The sequence below is a fragment of the Parasteatoda tepidariorum genome, chromosome 6, assembly GCF_043381705.1.
Source record: "Parasteatoda tepidariorum isolate YZ-2023 chromosome 6, CAS_Ptep_4.0, whole genome shotgun sequence".
Lineage (NCBI taxonomy): Eukaryota > Metazoa > Arthropoda > Arachnida > Araneae > Theridiidae > Parasteatoda > Parasteatoda tepidariorum.
Window position 1 is genome coordinate 87,682,376 of NC_092209.1, and position 16,579 is coordinate 87,698,954.

The following is a 16,579-nucleotide window of genomic DNA, read 5'->3' on the forward strand; positions in this document are numbered from 1 at the left end:
TAAGCTAATAAAACTTCATTATAATAAAACAAAATTGTATATTGTCAATTTTTATGCATTACAAACACAAAGAATAAGAATTTTTAATTCATAGCTCAACGCATTTTTTATATAAACAGGGTGTTTACATTGTACATTTTCCGCAAACATATTTCCTCTAATTATTATTATTTCTATAATTCTTATAATTATTCTTATAATTTAAGGAATATATAAGAATTATAATTCTTATAATTATTTTTATAATTAATATTATTTCTTCTATGCACTTCAGCAGTCTTGATTGTTTCGACATTTTAATGGGTAAAAACTAACAGTTAGTTAGAAATGAAGTAAAGCGATCCAAATAAAATACAAGCCACTTACTAAAACATTTAGTTTTTGTCACTTTTTCTGACACAAAAATGCCAATCTAAAATTTTTGGTACTTTCTTCTTTCTTGAAGTTTGAATTCACAGTTATTCTGGTTGAACTGACTACGCAAGTCTTTGCAGATATGTGCAACTCATCGAATGCAATACGTTGAACACGCATTGCATCGGTCATTTCTGATCCGATAACCTTCTAAAGCAATAAATTGTTCTCCCGGTCAAATGACCGGTTGTGGTAGAAATAGGTATACGACAAGTATTATTCGAAACTAAGAAAATACAAACAAAAAAAAAAGAATATTAACTGTATATAATTGTAAGAAAAAGTCATGAAGACAAATGTGCAAAAACGATAAGATGATAAGCCCATTTTTGATGCAAAAGTTCTTAAACGGTCATTTGACCGGTTATGATATGTTAAGTGTTAAGGCTGTCCACTCGAACTATTTAGATTGCATCTCAATACGAGAAAATCCAGTCATTAGCTCAAAAGTTATAGGTGAGGTTTTTGCGCACTGTACATGAATTGCATCCATCAAAAACATTGTATAAATAAATAATAGCAGCGATAAAAGAAAGAATTCAAAATGATATGTTCAATGATCAGTGTGCGAGAACAGGATTCAAAAGGAGTCACTCCATGGGCCGGAGTACCTCCTTCAAAATCGAGAAACTTTTCGGTTGTTCCGAACTGTCTTTTCCAAAGTCGATAATAGGCTTCGGATGCTTTTCGACGTAATTCTTCCCCTCTGTTATCGACACCCACTGCCGGACGACGTCTTCATTGATCAGTTTATTCTCGTTTATTTCAGACTCGTGATTGGTTAACGGATGTGCTGGAACATATTCTACATTATCGGATACTTTCGAATTCTTTTCGTGGGGAAATTCAGGAGCCATTTTTTTATAAATAGCAATAGGTTTTTTTCTGTCTTTGGGAGACACAGGAGAGAAAACTGAAGGAATTCTGTAATCAGCCGATGGAGTTTCTTTTGCGAAGTATTCTTTATTGTTGGTATTATTCCCGTCTTGAATTCTCTTGGAATTTGTCACTGTAGGGTAACTCGTGGGCGATTCTTTTTTATTCGAGGGATTCATCATGTATTCTTTTTTCTCAACTGCACTGGAATTTGAGTACTTACCGCCGTATGTCTGTTCGTTCTTTCCAGATACCATCGTTTTATTTATTTTTATTTTTTCAGTTACGTGAACAGGTTCAGACATCGTTGGAACTTTCAATTCTCCCGAAGAAACAGCTGTTTTCGAATTTTGCATTATAATGTGTGGCGTCGATTTCTCTAACTTTCCAGCCTCAGTTAAATTTTCACTTTTAACGTTTCCTACTTTGGAAGCTTTTTCTTCCTTAACTTTGTTCAATACATCTGTCAGATTCATTTTGGTTAAAAAATGTTCCGTCATATCCTGGAGAAAAATGGGATAGTCATTGATATCATCTAAATGTGCTTGATTTCCGTAACCCGGATAAAAATCTAAAGACGATCTCGCCATAGCAGAGTCATCCATAGACGTCCAGTCATCGGTTATTCCGCCCGCAGGACCGAGACCCATCATGTTGAGAAAAGTGCTCATTGTATGGCCTACCGAACCGAACTTTTGAGTCACTTCTGGGCCATGCTCAGACGAATCGGTGAAATCAGCGAATGCATTGTTGATTTCCAAAGCAGCTCCTTTTAATCCTCCGGCGTTGTTAAACAAGGGTGTGTGTTTGGGAATTGATTTGGCATAATGGACAAAGTTAGCAGACGGTAAGAAGCGTTGGTGACCCGCGTTGAAATTCGGAGGAAAAGCCACGGCTTGGGGTTGTCCATAAGACGCAGCTCCAACTGGGAAGGTAGACATGAAATGTTGGTTTGAGTGCTGTGGGTGATAATTCATCGAGTGCTGTAGATGATAATTCATTGAGTGCTGTGGATGATAATTCATGAAAGGGTTTCCCGTGCCATGCTGATAGCGCTGTTGATGGAAGGGTAAGAAGGAAGCGTGGCCGGATGAGGCTGAAGGGAGGATCGATGAAAAGGCGTTCGAAAAAGAATTCCGGACTCTTTCATTCCAGTTAGAAATCATGGGCCGATTAAAAATACCAGTTGGTAAAATGCTTCGTCTTTCAAATAAGCCACGGGATTGGGCAACATCGGGTGAACTGCGTGCTTCCAACCATGATTGGCTGCTTCCAGATGTCGTTTCGGAATGAGGCAATGTTTTGATGGGAACAGCTCTCGGAGTGCTTTCACCAGATTGAATTTTTATGAACAGGACAGATGGATCTGCGGAGCCACCTGGTGTCGAATACTTCAGTCGATCCGAGAGAGGCGAGTAGGTCCTCCAGCGCTGCATTTCTCTCGGGGAGGAATAGTGAAAAGTTTGGCCATCTGATCTCAGTACGTTTAGTAAGAGGAGAACGGACAGGACTTGGACAACGGTGAATGCCAGCATCTGGAATAGATATTTTAAATTTAGAAAACTAGTGATTTTAGATTTAAGCTTCCGTAATTGGAAGTGTGATTTTTAAAGACTTTATTTTTTAGCCTGAATTGAACAGCCGACCCAATTTTGGAAGTGTGGTTATCAGTGTTTAACTCCGTAGCCTTGTAATTTTGAACTCAACCCAGAAGACAAGGGTAATTCTGGATTAAGCATTGAGGCGATTTAGCCTTCGAGGTAAATTCTTTTCGATGGTACTAAACTGCATAGTTGAATTACACGAAGAGGAATACCATAAAAACTTCCCACTGTTAGCCCGACCGCAAAGATTTTAAACCCTGATCCGTCTACCACGAATGATATTTAGCGTTAGCACTGGTCAGCGTGAATTTGTATCGTCCAGCCACCGCAGGGATTCGAATCTCGGCTTATGTCATTGGAAGGTGCTCTATTCCAGCACGGTTATAGAAACCTTATTTCAATTATTTAGGATATTTTTAATGGTAAATTCTTTTTCGCATTAAAACAAAACAGTAAGGAACAGGCGCTTGGGAGTAACGTCAGCTTCTCTATCAGATATCGTCACAAAGATCCTACAAAAACATGCATCGATCGGGATGTTGAGATTTTGCCTTCAACGGGACTCGTATACGGTAAGAACTCCCCCCGTCACAAAGTTTGAGGCCGTCTGCTGCTATGGAAACAAGAATAACGCATTTCAAGGAGGGTAGCTTCTCTTCACTCTAGGGCTAACACAGTAGAACGAAGAAAAAGATTCTCTTTGTTTTGTAGACTCGAGCCAAAACCTGTGATTAAAAATAACGCCACACCCTTACTAGAAATAGTTCTATCTCGTTACCACAGTCACCGCCAAGGGGTACAGACGAATAGCTAGGGGTGTTCTTACTTTAGATAAATTATACAATACCCCAGTCAGGCTAAAAAAGTCGAAAGCTGTATACCCAAGTCATAATTCTTAATGGTCCCATCAAAAATTTTTGATAGTTTTTGTTTGTTTCAGTGCGATTCATGATGGTCCAACATCATTTGATGGTCATCCATCATTTCCCATTACGTGTTCATGGTTTATGATATGCCATCAAACTTCCATCATTCCTTGTTGGAAAATTGAACTTTAATACTATGATGGTTAACCATTAAGTGAAGTTTGACTCGCACAGACCAACAATCCATAATGATCCGTGATAGATCATGATGGTTCTAACTATACATTTCCATGACTGTTTAATAGGAATTCTTGTTGGTTCTCAGGAATATAACATCAAAACAATTTTGATGTTTTTTGTTGGACCATCATAAATCAGTTCCTTCCGAATTCCTTCATTGGAATGATATTCCAACATTTGATTTTTAAGAGACTTGTGAGGAATTAATCTTAGACTATGTCAACCTTCATCTATCAAAAGGTACCTCGTGATGGATTCAAGTTAACATGTCTTACTATTGATTTGGTATTTAATATTTGTAGTGGTAGTTACGCCACAGACTATGATCGAAATTTGTGATGGTTCACCATGAACAAACCATCAAAACAGGTTGCTATCCTTATGTTCGACCATCATAAATCAGTCCGAATTCCTGTATTGAGATGATGGTTACTCATGTAAACTACCATCAAAAAATATAATGGTTCATGATGGAATTAATGATGATTACCATCAAGATTATGTTGGTCCATCAATGGAAAACCATCAAAAATGTTGACTTGGGTAGGATGAGTAATGATTGTAAAACGCCGTGTAAATAAGCATATTTCTTGTTTGAATTCAATGTAAGAGAAGTAAAGACAAGTTGAATTGTAATACAAGTTATTGGATTAGCATTTAAATTTAAGACAAATAATGAATAAATTATTCTTTTAAAAATAAGTTTATCCTAAAATATTTTTTTTTAACTACAATTGTAAACAGTCTAAAAATGTATATATTTACAACTACTCGTCCATTCTAAACATTAGAAATGGTAGGTACTTTATTTACGTCACACTAGAGCATTGGCGATGGTTTGGGAAACTTCTCCGAGGATGTCCGAAGACATGCCATCGCAATTTTGATCCTCTGTAGAAGTGATGGCTTCTCTGCTTTGGTAGCCTGATGACCTGCGCGCGAAGTCAAGCACTTCACGGAAGAACAGTTTAACGAGGACCGATACCGCGCCCCCTTGATCCCATTGCAGGCAGATCAAAGTGGTCACTCACCCGCTTACTGATAGCAGCCAGTGATGCTCGACTTTGGTGTTCTACTAGGAACCGTGTCTGTACGATCAGTCCACTAGGAGATCGCTAAAAATGGTTCAGTATTGAAAAATTTAATAAGAAACTAGCAACCGTGATTACTCAGGAGATAGAGCATTCGCCTTCGAATGAGGGGAATCGGGTTCGAATCCCAGCAATGGATGGTCGATACGAGTTCCGCATCCGGCTCAAACCGACCACAGTGCTGACGTAAAATTTCCTAAGTGGTAAACGGATCATGAGTTAGAGTCCCTTTACCGTCAAGCTAACCGTGAGGGGTTTTCCTCTCCATGTAACGAAATACGGGTTAGTTCCATCAAACAGTCCTGCACGAAGGCAAATTTTTTTCCAATACTTGACCCAGGAGTTCCCTTCTCTTCTGAATTGGGTTCAAAATTAAAAGGCTACGGAGTTGAACATTGTTAGTCTTAAGCCGAAAAAATTGGATCGGCTGCAACGACGGTTATGAAATAAAATGTGATATAAGAATCTAGCAGAATCACTTCCACCCGTGGAATTGTATACACGTACAACTACAGGATTACTTTCTTTTATATATTCATGCATCTTATAATTCGTAGGACTTTAATTTGAAAATAGACATGCGTGGTTATTATGTATCTTTCTACACCGGTGTAATAAATTAAGAGAATTTGCAGACTGGATCGATTATCTCTAGAACTACTGGACCGATTTTAATGAAATTTGATATGTACGTACATTGATACAATACAAAACAAATAAACATTCAGCAATTGTAATACACGTGCATGATCGTGCATAACACTCGTTGGAGTCGGAAGGTATGAAACAGCGGTTGCAGAATAAACAAAAAAAAATATGGGTTAATAGGGGGTATGGTCCCCTCTTACAGATATGCAGACCTTGCAGTGTGATTGATTTCATGCTTGAAATAAGGCAGTTTATGATTTCCTGTGGCAATTGTCCGGAACAGTCCTGTGGCAATTTCATACCCTCCAAACTCCAACAAGTGTTATGCACGATCATGCATGTGTATTACATTTATTGAATGGTTATTTGTTTTGTATTGTATCAATGTATATCAGAATTTCATTAAAATCGGTCCAGCAGTTCTGGAGATAATCGACCAAGTCTGCAAATTCTCTTAATTTATTACACCAGTGTAGATAATTTAAGAATGCACTTGCATCATGTACAAATGATAATTTCCGATGATGGTTACAATTACAACTGATGACCCCAAAACATAATTACCATTTTTAATACAATATGAAAATATTTTCTTCCTTTAAGCTTCAAAACATATTTTTCCTAAATTTAAGAAATTAATTTTTAAAAAATCAGTTTTAGAAAAACATTAAAAGAAAAAAATTATTTCTACAAAATAGTGGTTGTCTCAAATGTAATCGAGTTTTGTCTCAGATTGGAGAATTCTAAGAAAGATTCAGAAATTCATAAGATTAGATTCAGAATTTTCTAAGAAAACACCTAAGAGATTAAGATTTTCTGATAGAAAATTATGGTTAATTACTAATCTATCACTTATTATGCTATTATTTATTTACTAAATTACGTAATTTTTGTATGAAATATTTGTAAAGTTTTTTTTTTCTACGGTGAAGTTATAAATATTTCTTGTAAAATTAATTATTTAGAAAAACTTATGCTTCAAAAAATTTTCAAAGTGTTTCTTTTTTTTTTTTTAAATTCAAAATATTGATTACATTAAAAAAACATTCAGTTGTAAAATAGGAATTTTTTATTATTGCTTCTCAACTGACATATAAAATTTACTTGTTAAACTAATTTACTAAAATAATAAACCAAATTCAAATTAATAAAAGAAAATATTTTTTTCTGCTAAATAACAAATACACTTCTAATGTTGTACTTATTATGTGAACTTGTCAAACACTAAGCAAACACTTGTCAATGAAATCTTTCTTTATTTAATTATTTTTTCGCTTGCGTATTTGAAATCTAATTCTCTTAATAAATATCTACCAATCTGAAATGTGCAGATTCCTGTAATATTTAAACAGGATGTAAACCAACAATCGAGATAAGCAAAACATGTTTAACTTTGCTAGTGCTTAAAATCTTGACAGAACCATTATTAAGTTCAACATATTTGTTTAAATTGTTTATAAAGTCATGACAATAAAATCCACTGTAAATCAATTTCATTAAATTAAAAATCAAATCAATTAGTACAGCGTTTGCTACTTCTTTATATAATCAAGAAAAATCACTCGTTAAACCGAGTAAAGATGTTAGAGGAGTTAAAATAAAAAAAATAATTAAAAGAAAACTAAAGTTAAATGAAAACTTTCATCTACAGACATGATATTATTTGAGCAACAAAATAATACAAAGTTTTACGATCAACTAAATAATAGTTTTACGATCAACTTGATGATTGATTGATCAACTTGATTGAAGGATTTTCTCAACAGTCAAAATAAATTTAAAAAAATAATATTAAGCAGTTGATATTTCTCAAGTGTAGTAAAAACATTAATAAATTTACATAAATATAATTTCACCAGGAAAAAATAATTTTCATCTGAAAAAAAAAATGTCTATAAGCCAGTGATAGAAAGAGAAATGTTAAAAAAATAGAAGATAAATTGAAGCAATGTAGAAAAAAAAAACGTTTTAGAATTTCAACAACATCTGATAATCGTTTGAATAAATTCCCCTATTAGTTAAAATATTCGAAAATATAATAAAATATATTAGATTTTTCCAAGTCCAAGAAATAAAAACAGGGTGCATAGCCAGATTTTTCAACAAAAAATAAGCACTCTTTAAGTACTTTTTAAGCACCCAAGAAATATTTTTAATCACTTTCCAAAAAAAATAAAAAATAATAATAATTAGGATCAGTGTAGTAATAACAATTAGTTTCTTCTATCGCTTAAAATTCTTAATTTATAAACATAAAATCCATAAAATTCAAAAACATTTTCAATAGCATTAGATAAAATAACTAGTTTCTGATAAATATTACTGAGAAAATTCTGAGAATCATGCATTTTTTTTGTAATTTTGAGCAACAATCGACACGGCAAAGAAAAATCTCTTCTTGAAAGATAGAAAATTAGCACTTTTTCAAACCCCGAATAAAAAAAAGCACCTTTAAGCTTTTTAAAAACGCTATGCACACTGTAAACAATATAAATATATATATACACCAGAGCCGGATTATACCTTTCGTAGGCCCTAGGCACAGCCGTTTTGGGGCCCTCCCCTCCTTCCCCCACTCCTCCCCTCTTTTCAAAATATATGCTAAAATTTTCTTGCATATTTTTTTTTACATTTTTATTAATATGGATTTTAATTTACAAATTTGTTTATCGAACTTTATCTGCAATACCGACATACTGCCGATATTGCAGTTGATATCGATAATACCATTATGATTAGTTCGATCGATAACTATGTAAACACTTCACGTCAACAATACAACAACAAACCAGCAAAGAAAACAGTGAAATTGATAGTGAGATTAATTACAAGAAATATTTATACAGTAGAGAACCAATTATCTGGGATGCTCGGGACCATCGCTATCCCGGATGTCTGAATTTCCCAGTTTTCTGGATCGACCAAAAAGTGTCATTAATCGATGTTTTATCGAACCCGAATTACAAGGAAATTACACAAAAATTTGTCAGAATCTGAGATTAAACTAAAAGCGCAAAATTTGGTGAAAATTTACTCATCCGATTTAGAGAAAAACTTTGTAGATGAATTTTTACTATTTTCAAATTTATATGAACATAAATCTGCACAAGAAATGTTGAAGGCTCAAATTAAAGATAAACTTGTGAATACTTTTCCTAACGTTCACATTGCATTAAGAATATATTTGTCGATTCTTGGATCAAATGCAGAAGGAGAAAGATCTTTCTCCAGATTAAAATTGATAAAAAATTATTTGCGTTCAACAATGAATCAAGATCGTTTGGCATCGCTCGCACTTATGTCTATTGAATACGACATTTTGCGTAGTTTGGAATTCGACAGCATAATACAAGATTTCGTTGAATCCAAAAATCGCAAAAAAGTAATATATTAGATCATAAGATTCTGCAAAATAATTTATTACCGAAAAATATTATATTTTTATTTGTATCTTCATAATTTTGTGCAAAATACACTTGTTGTTTTTAAAGCTAAATTATTTTTGTCAACAAATTTTTTTCTCCCAAGTTTTTCGTAGGCCCTAGGCACGTGCCTAGTGTGCCTATAGGTTAATCCGGCCCTGATATACACACAAGGTGAGAGAGAGAGAGAGAGCCGGGGGTGAGATGCTTCCGAGGTCACTGATCTGGTTTACAACTAACGGTTTTCCGATCCTCCACTACCCTACCCTACCCTCTACACATTTCCACAATATGTCGTCCTTTTTTTATATATACACACTATACTCTCAAAGGGACGCTAAAAAAATTTCGAGATAGCAGGTTTTCGAGATAACAAGTTTAGAGCTGAATATGTTCTAAAAAAAATACATTCCAAAATATTATTCCGAAGAATACATTCCAAAATATGACACTAAAAAGTAAAGTCATGAGACATAAGAATAAGTGCTATTAAAAATGTACGCAATGATAGCTGACTACAAGTCTAAATACAACAACGATCACTTTATTTGTAAAAGTAAGACAAAAATAATTATGCATTAAACGAAAACAATCGGCTTACAATGAATTTACATTGTGATTTTTTTTTAATTTAGTGCTGAAAAAAATTCATTTTCTATTTCGAAAAAAATTCGACGTAACAAAGTTTTGAGAAGAAACCCTTTGACATAGAAACTCAAATTAACATTAGGTGGATAGGTAATGCCAAGGAGAAAAATATTATTTTGACATAACAAGGTTTTAGACATTTTGAGGGCATACTGTATATACATAGTCACTACTAACATGGAACTACGTTACACAAAAGAAGAGCAATGCACGATTTAACGAGGATTTATTAAAATTTGGAAGCAAACTCATCAAGCTTATTAGAGATAGAGATTTATGATAAAGTTTTCATAACATTCTATTTGATTTGAAAATTTCTTCTATTTGATTTGAAAATTCTATTTGATTGATTAATTTCGTGGCAGAATTTTTTCGAGCTATTTGCGACAAAACTCTCTAGCACTAATATCTTTCCGCAAGATACTTTTAATAATAACAAAAGAGCTGTGTTTACAAAAATAAACTATATAATATTTTTAATTGAACATGTAATTATTTTTATTCTAATATTGTGGGTGATATTCTTGCAAATTGTTGGGAGAGGGAGACGCATTTCCTTCTTTGCATTTTGTAAATAATCATCCCAGTAAAAAAAATAATTAAAAACCATGAAATCCGTAGTAGTAATTGCCGAAAAAGTGATTGACGACGAAATCACGCGAGTCGGACTCCACAAATGCGTGTTTCGTTTCGTGATTAGGTTGTTGCAATCGTATAAAAATATCGGATTTAAAAATTATGGAGAAACCAATCAGTTATTGAACTGCCGAAAATTCGATAGAGCTACCTTGAAAAGTAAATTTTCAAATGCACGATTCGAATTTTCTATATCGTTTGAAATATATCGAGATTTTTAAAAATCACGTGAAAATCAATATCAATAACTGCCGAAAATACAATCGAAACATTATATCGATTTACGATACTATCGGCGTAAATTGAGAGCGTCAAAAAGTGATTATCTAAATCAGGGGTTTCCAACTTACATGAGGCTGGGGGCCACAATTAAAAACACAAATCAAATGGCGGACTGCAACTTTATCGAAATTTTATGTAGGACTCTTTTATGTTTGAAGGAACATTAAATATTACTGTCAGATTTTTATCAAGCTGTACAAAACAGAAGTATTGAATTACAAATTAAAATAAGAAGTAGATTTTTAAAAATATTTAATTGCATGTTAAAAAATTCGGGCTACAATAACTTTAATGTGCACCTATGTAATAAACAATTAATGTGCAACAGATATCTAATTGTTAAGATATAAAACTTTAGAAAGGTTGGTATTAAAACTTACATAGTAGAACACAAAATGTTCAATGAAAAGATTGAGGTTTGTCTGCTGCAACCACCAGAGAATAGATATTTAAATTTCAAATTTACAAATGTGTGTGTAAATATTTTCGTCCAAAATGAGTGGTTTCAAAAAGTTAAATCGGAGAATTTCTTCGAGAGAATTTCTGATGCACACGTGCTAAATTATATTCACAAAATACAAGAAAAAATGAAGTAAAAAGAGCAACATGCACGATTATTTTTGTATTTGAATAAATATTTTCTTGCATGCAAGACCTGAAAAATAATATTTTTTTTGCACCGTTTGTATTTTAAATTTCACAGAAACGAAGAAATTAGGTTTTTATTAACGAGAGAAGTATTTTAAAACCATGCAGATTTTGTACAAAATTGTCAGCAAAAAAATGACAACTAATATATTTTAGTTCGCGGGCCACAAAAAAAAAAAAGCTTAGCGGGCCGCCAGTTGGAAACCACTGATCTAAATGCATGATTTAAATATTACGTGTAAATTTTTGTAGAAGAGAAAAGTAAAATTGTTTACTTTTCAAAAGAAAAATCTTTCTGCAAGAACTGTTCAACGTTCTACGACAATGTCGCTGCAATTCTGCCACGGGTTATTTGAAACATACTATTTCTTAAGTCCTACCTGATTGCTAAGCGCACTTCTACGCTTCGCTTCTAAAAGCCATCGAAAATTAAATGAAATAAATTTTGGTAATGATGAAAACGTTTAATAGTTAAGATAAAAATGAATAAAATTCTACCTCTTTCAGGAAATATCCGCTTCTTATTGAAGAAGTGTTGTTCCTTTTGCTTGTAACAAAATGCGGTTTCAACTCATCGACGGCGTTTTTCTCATTTCTTCTTCAACGGTGACTCGTCTCAACCAGATCATTAAAATAAAAAAAAGAAACGAAATAGAGGTCACGGTGAGAGAAGCATGCTTGACCCGCTATTGAACTTGATTTCTTCTCGTTCATCTTTTATTTATTTTTGAACATCAAACTCTCTTGCCTCCTAGAAGGTTGAATGACAGGTGGCATCTGGATTTTTTTTTGTTTTTGTGAATTGGTTTTCTAAAAAGAACTGTTATAAACTTGGAATATTGTTATCAACAGAATTTGTTATTCTTGAATTTAATTATTTTATTTTTGGAATAAAATTTTTGATAATGGAATTTTCTTGTAAAAGCACATCATTTTTATAGGTTATTCAACAAAATGCAATTAAAAAAAATATATATATATATATTTTTTAAAAATTGACATACCAAACTCTGTTATAGTGAACATGATTTACAGTGAACTCCCGGATATAGTGAACGAAATGTTCGCTCCCGTGCCTTGCTATACACATATAATATTTTTTGTTTGTATAGTGAAGCAAAAGAAAGAGGAAATTGGATATTATGAATTTTTTTCTGTCTTCGACTAATATTTTTCTTAATTTTTTGGTAATTTTGAAATTTCTACATCAAATACATATTCCAATTTTTTAAACCATCTATTGAATGGAATGTCACCATAAGTATTTTTTCTTGTTAGCTTCTTCTATCTCAGTTTTCCATCCCTAAATTTTTTGTACGCAAGACGAAGAATAAGATAAAAAATAAAAGTTTTTGTTAGTACAAATTGTTTTTTAGTCATTTTTGTCTTTCATTTTATGGGTCATTTATTTAAATAATGTGCAATAATAGGGAGCAGTTCGGAAAAATTAGTCAAAATTGTTTGATATAGTGAACTCCCGGTTATAGTGAACCGAAATTTCGGTCCTTTGAAGGTTCGCTATAGCGGGGTTAGACTATTATTTTATTGAAATTTCGCTTAATTAATTTAAGATAAATACCCGCAATAAAAAAATCGTGGTTACAAATAAGTTACATGTTTCAAAGATCGTTACTGTTTAAAAAAAAAAATGTCCGAATTTTCAGAAACCTAGGGTACTATTTTGGGAACCTCTGCTTTAGTGTTGTTGGTATAATTACATTTTTCAATATTCTAGTATAAAAATGTCACGAGTCTTCTATTATAGTAAAAATTAAAACACTGAGAGAAATCTGACTGACTTTTAAATTTACATTAAATGATTAGAATATACACACGGCGTAATTTCGGTCCTTTGAAGGTCAGAAGTACAACAGAATCATCAGAAATACAATTTTATTTTACAGAATAAAACTTACTTTTGGATAGAAAATATATCAAATTCCTAAAATTCCAAGTTACATTTATTCCGACAGAAAAATTACATTATTCTCTGATTCCTTAAAAAGTTTCCCCACATCCTCAGCAAGGTTCTTTTAGATGTTTGGAAAATACTTACGTCGCACTAGAGCACTGGCGACGGTATGGGAAACATCCCTGAGGATGATCCGAAGACATGCCAGCACAATTTTGATCCTCTGCAGAAGGGATGACTCCTCTGACTAGGTAGCCTGACGACCTGCGCGCGAAGGCGAGCAATTTACGGTAGAGCAGTTTAACGAGGACCAATACCGTTCAGCCTCGGTCCCTATGCAGGCTGATCAAAGTGGTCACCCACCCGCTTACTGACCGCAGCCAGTGATGCTTGACTTCGGTTTTCTACTAGGAACCGTGTTTTTACGATCAGTCCACTGCGACAGCTGGCCAGTTGAACAGTTATTTTAAAATTTGTGGTCAGTTTTTTAAAAATTAAAAATTTTAAGCGATTGGAAGAACTGATATATTATTAACATCTCTTTCTAAGGATTTTCAAACTATCATAAACTTTACAAGTTTCATTTCCAAAATTAAGAAAAATTTTAAAGAAATTGTGTAGTAGCATACCTGCCAACATTGGGCTACTAGTAAAGTTTTGATACATCATGCATAATCATGTTAGTCCAAAAAAGAAATTCAAAATCGGAAACAATATAAGCACTTACATTTAGCGAAGTAAAAAATATGTATATAAATCTTAATCTGAAGAACATTTTTTAAAACCATTATTTATAATTGCTTAAATTATTTTATAACCGTTGTTAAACAGCCAACCCAATTTTGGGTTTACGACTAATAATGTTCACCTCTGTAGCCTTGTAATTTTGAACACAATCCAGAAGAAAAGGAAACTCCTGGATCAAATACTGGGAGAAATTTACCTTCGTGGAGGACTTTTTGATAGAAATAACCCCCATTTGCGTCACATGGAGAGGAAAACCACGAAACCATCCACGGTTAGTCTGACGGCAAGGGGACTCTAACCAGTGATCCGTCTACCATTGAAGATATTTCACATTAGCACTGTGGTCAGTGCTACCGGATGCGGAATTCGTATCGACCAGCCATCGTCGGGATTCGAACCCGGTACTCGCACCCACGAGCCTTCCCGGCTCTACTTAAACTATAATAACACTCAACATACTGCAGTACTGGAAATTAGCACCATCTGTGGAGGAAGAAGAGAGGTATTTTTGTCATCAGCGGATATTTTATCGCCAATTCTTTTCCTCTTTTTTTAAAATTTGTTCAGGCGATAGTCCTTGTATATGAAACTAATGTTAAACTTCCCCGTTTAAACGGATATTTTTTTTAATCCCACCTCATTGCATAAAAAAGAGGTACAGAAATGAAAAAAAAAATTTCTTTTTGAGAAATGTTTCACCAGCTAAAATGGAATTTCAGTTAAGATAAGGATACAATAGGTGGTCTCTTCAAGAGGTACTTCTTGTTCATTAGCTGATCTAAAGAGGTGTTAGGTATAAAGTTGAAAAATTAATCAAATTTAGCTGCCAGGTATACATTGAAGTAAACTTAGGGTGTTTTACCCCTCCTTGACCTACTTCACTCACACATCATTTCGAATGTAAAAAAGGTGCAGAGTGATTTGTTTCGTGATCAAGACTTGTGGTCCCCTCCTTTGATAACAAAAACTTTCAAAAACCTAACACACTAGTGTACAGCGTGTCTTTCTCTTAAGTAGAATAATCATTGCTTAATCCAACGAATAAATCTGAGTTGGTTGCAAGTTGAGCACGAAAAGGATTGTTTTGCATTAATTCGAAAAAAAAAATTAAGTGGAATTCTGTGAAAAAAATCACATGCCCTGCCCTTAGACCTGGAAGAATGATGCGAAAAACCCGGAATACAACCATCCCTGCATATATGATTAGTTAATTTTAATTTAGTGGTGACCAAATGTATTTTAAATTAAATTTAAAAATCAATTAGATAGATAAAAAAAAGAATAAATTCAGCTACCACTTAAGATATAAAAACTTCCAGTCATCTAAACATCACATCTAAGAAAACTAAATTAACAATACATTTAAATCAGACAAACTTACAGAAAGCAGACATTTTTTTCTAGAAATAGATTTTTATTTATGTGAAGATAAATATCTAAAGAAAAAAGGAAATATTACGTAGTATTGAGCAAGATGGTCTTTACAAGTTCATTGGGAAACAAATTTAATTCAATGTAAAGATCAATGAAACTATTTTGTATTAAATAACTGATTTTTAGAAAATGTAATTTAATGAATACGATTTTAGTGCAATTTTTAGTACGATTTACATTACAAAAAGCAAGGAGGAAAAAAGAAAATTACAATCATGATTAAGGCTGCAGATCTGTCGCAGAGCGAATTTCCGCGAAATTGTCCTCTTTTTTCTAAAATCCTCAAATTTCTCTAAATGATTTGATTTTTAAAAAATTGCTGAAAATAAGAATTTTTGTTTTCATTTTTCAATTTATTATTTTTATTTGACAGAATATTTTACTTTCCTGAAGCCTCAAATTAAATGTGTAAATTTGATTAGACATTTAGGGGAGTGAATCAATAGCAGAAGAGTGAGAACCAATAGAAAAATGACAAGAAAATAGTTCAGAGATAAGAGATAATCCCAATCTTGTCAAATAAGGTGGTCTTTCTACACTTTGGGAGGATGAAGGACTGATTAGGATTACCTTCCTGAAGTGAGTAAAAATAGGAAAGAAAAAAAATTTTATAAATCAAATCTTTGACAGAAAAATTGTTATACAGGCTAATGCACCATGCAATGAAATTTCTACTGTCTTTGTACGTATCCTGGGTGGCTTTTTGTGATTTCTTTTAGAGGAACCTCAAGCCTTTTTAAAGCATAGTTGGCCAAAGTGGGAATTCGTTGTTCGTACAAACAGCGTGGACTCGGAAAGATCATTTTCAAGGTATATAAATGTATTAAGTGATAAACGATGCAATATAAATTAGAATAATCTGACAATGTACAACACTTTATACCAAAATTTAGTTCATTTAAATAAAAATATTAATATTGCCTGAAATAAAATAAAAAATACTTTTGTTGTGCATTTTTTAAGCTTTTGTTTTATTATTTTCACAATTTCTGTCTTTTACATCACTATACCATATAGTAAATTTTTCCGTATTTAAAATTTGCTTAACTTTCAATATATCCCATGAATTTCGGGTATTTTTTCCCGCGACAAACTTACAGCCCTAATCTTG

At 33.0% G+C, this 16,579-nt stretch overlaps 1 protein-coding gene across 2 annotated transcripts; it reads right to left on the reverse strand.

Moving 5' to 3' along the window:
- Positions 1–226: 226 nt before the first annotated feature.
- LOC107442187 (uncharacterized) lies at positions 227–12,292 on the reverse strand. Of its 2 annotated transcripts, none has more exons than XM_016055685.3 (2): positions 11,874–12,292; positions 227–2,825 (listed from the first exon to the last, which is right to left on the reverse strand). In XM_016055685.3, the coding sequence occupies exon 2, from the start codon at positions 2,823–2,825 to the stop codon at positions 1,005–1,007; it is 1,821 nt and encodes a 606-aa protein (XP_015911171.2). In that variant the 5' UTR covers positions 11,874–12,292; the 3' UTR covers positions 227–1,004. The 2 variants fall into 2 exon arrangements, with proteins under 2 accessions (XP_015911171.2, XP_015911179.2); XM_016055693.3 differs by lacking the exon at positions 11,874–12,292 and adding an exon at positions 11,651–11,829.
- Between the last annotated feature and the right edge of the window lie 4,287 nt (positions 12,293–16,579).

What these genes read in the sequence shown, in the direction of transcription:
- LOC107442187 (XM_016055685.3), bottom strand. Translation starts at nt 2,825, where the DNA reads ATGCTGGCATTCACCGTTGTCCAAGTCCTGTCCGTTCTCCTCTTACTA.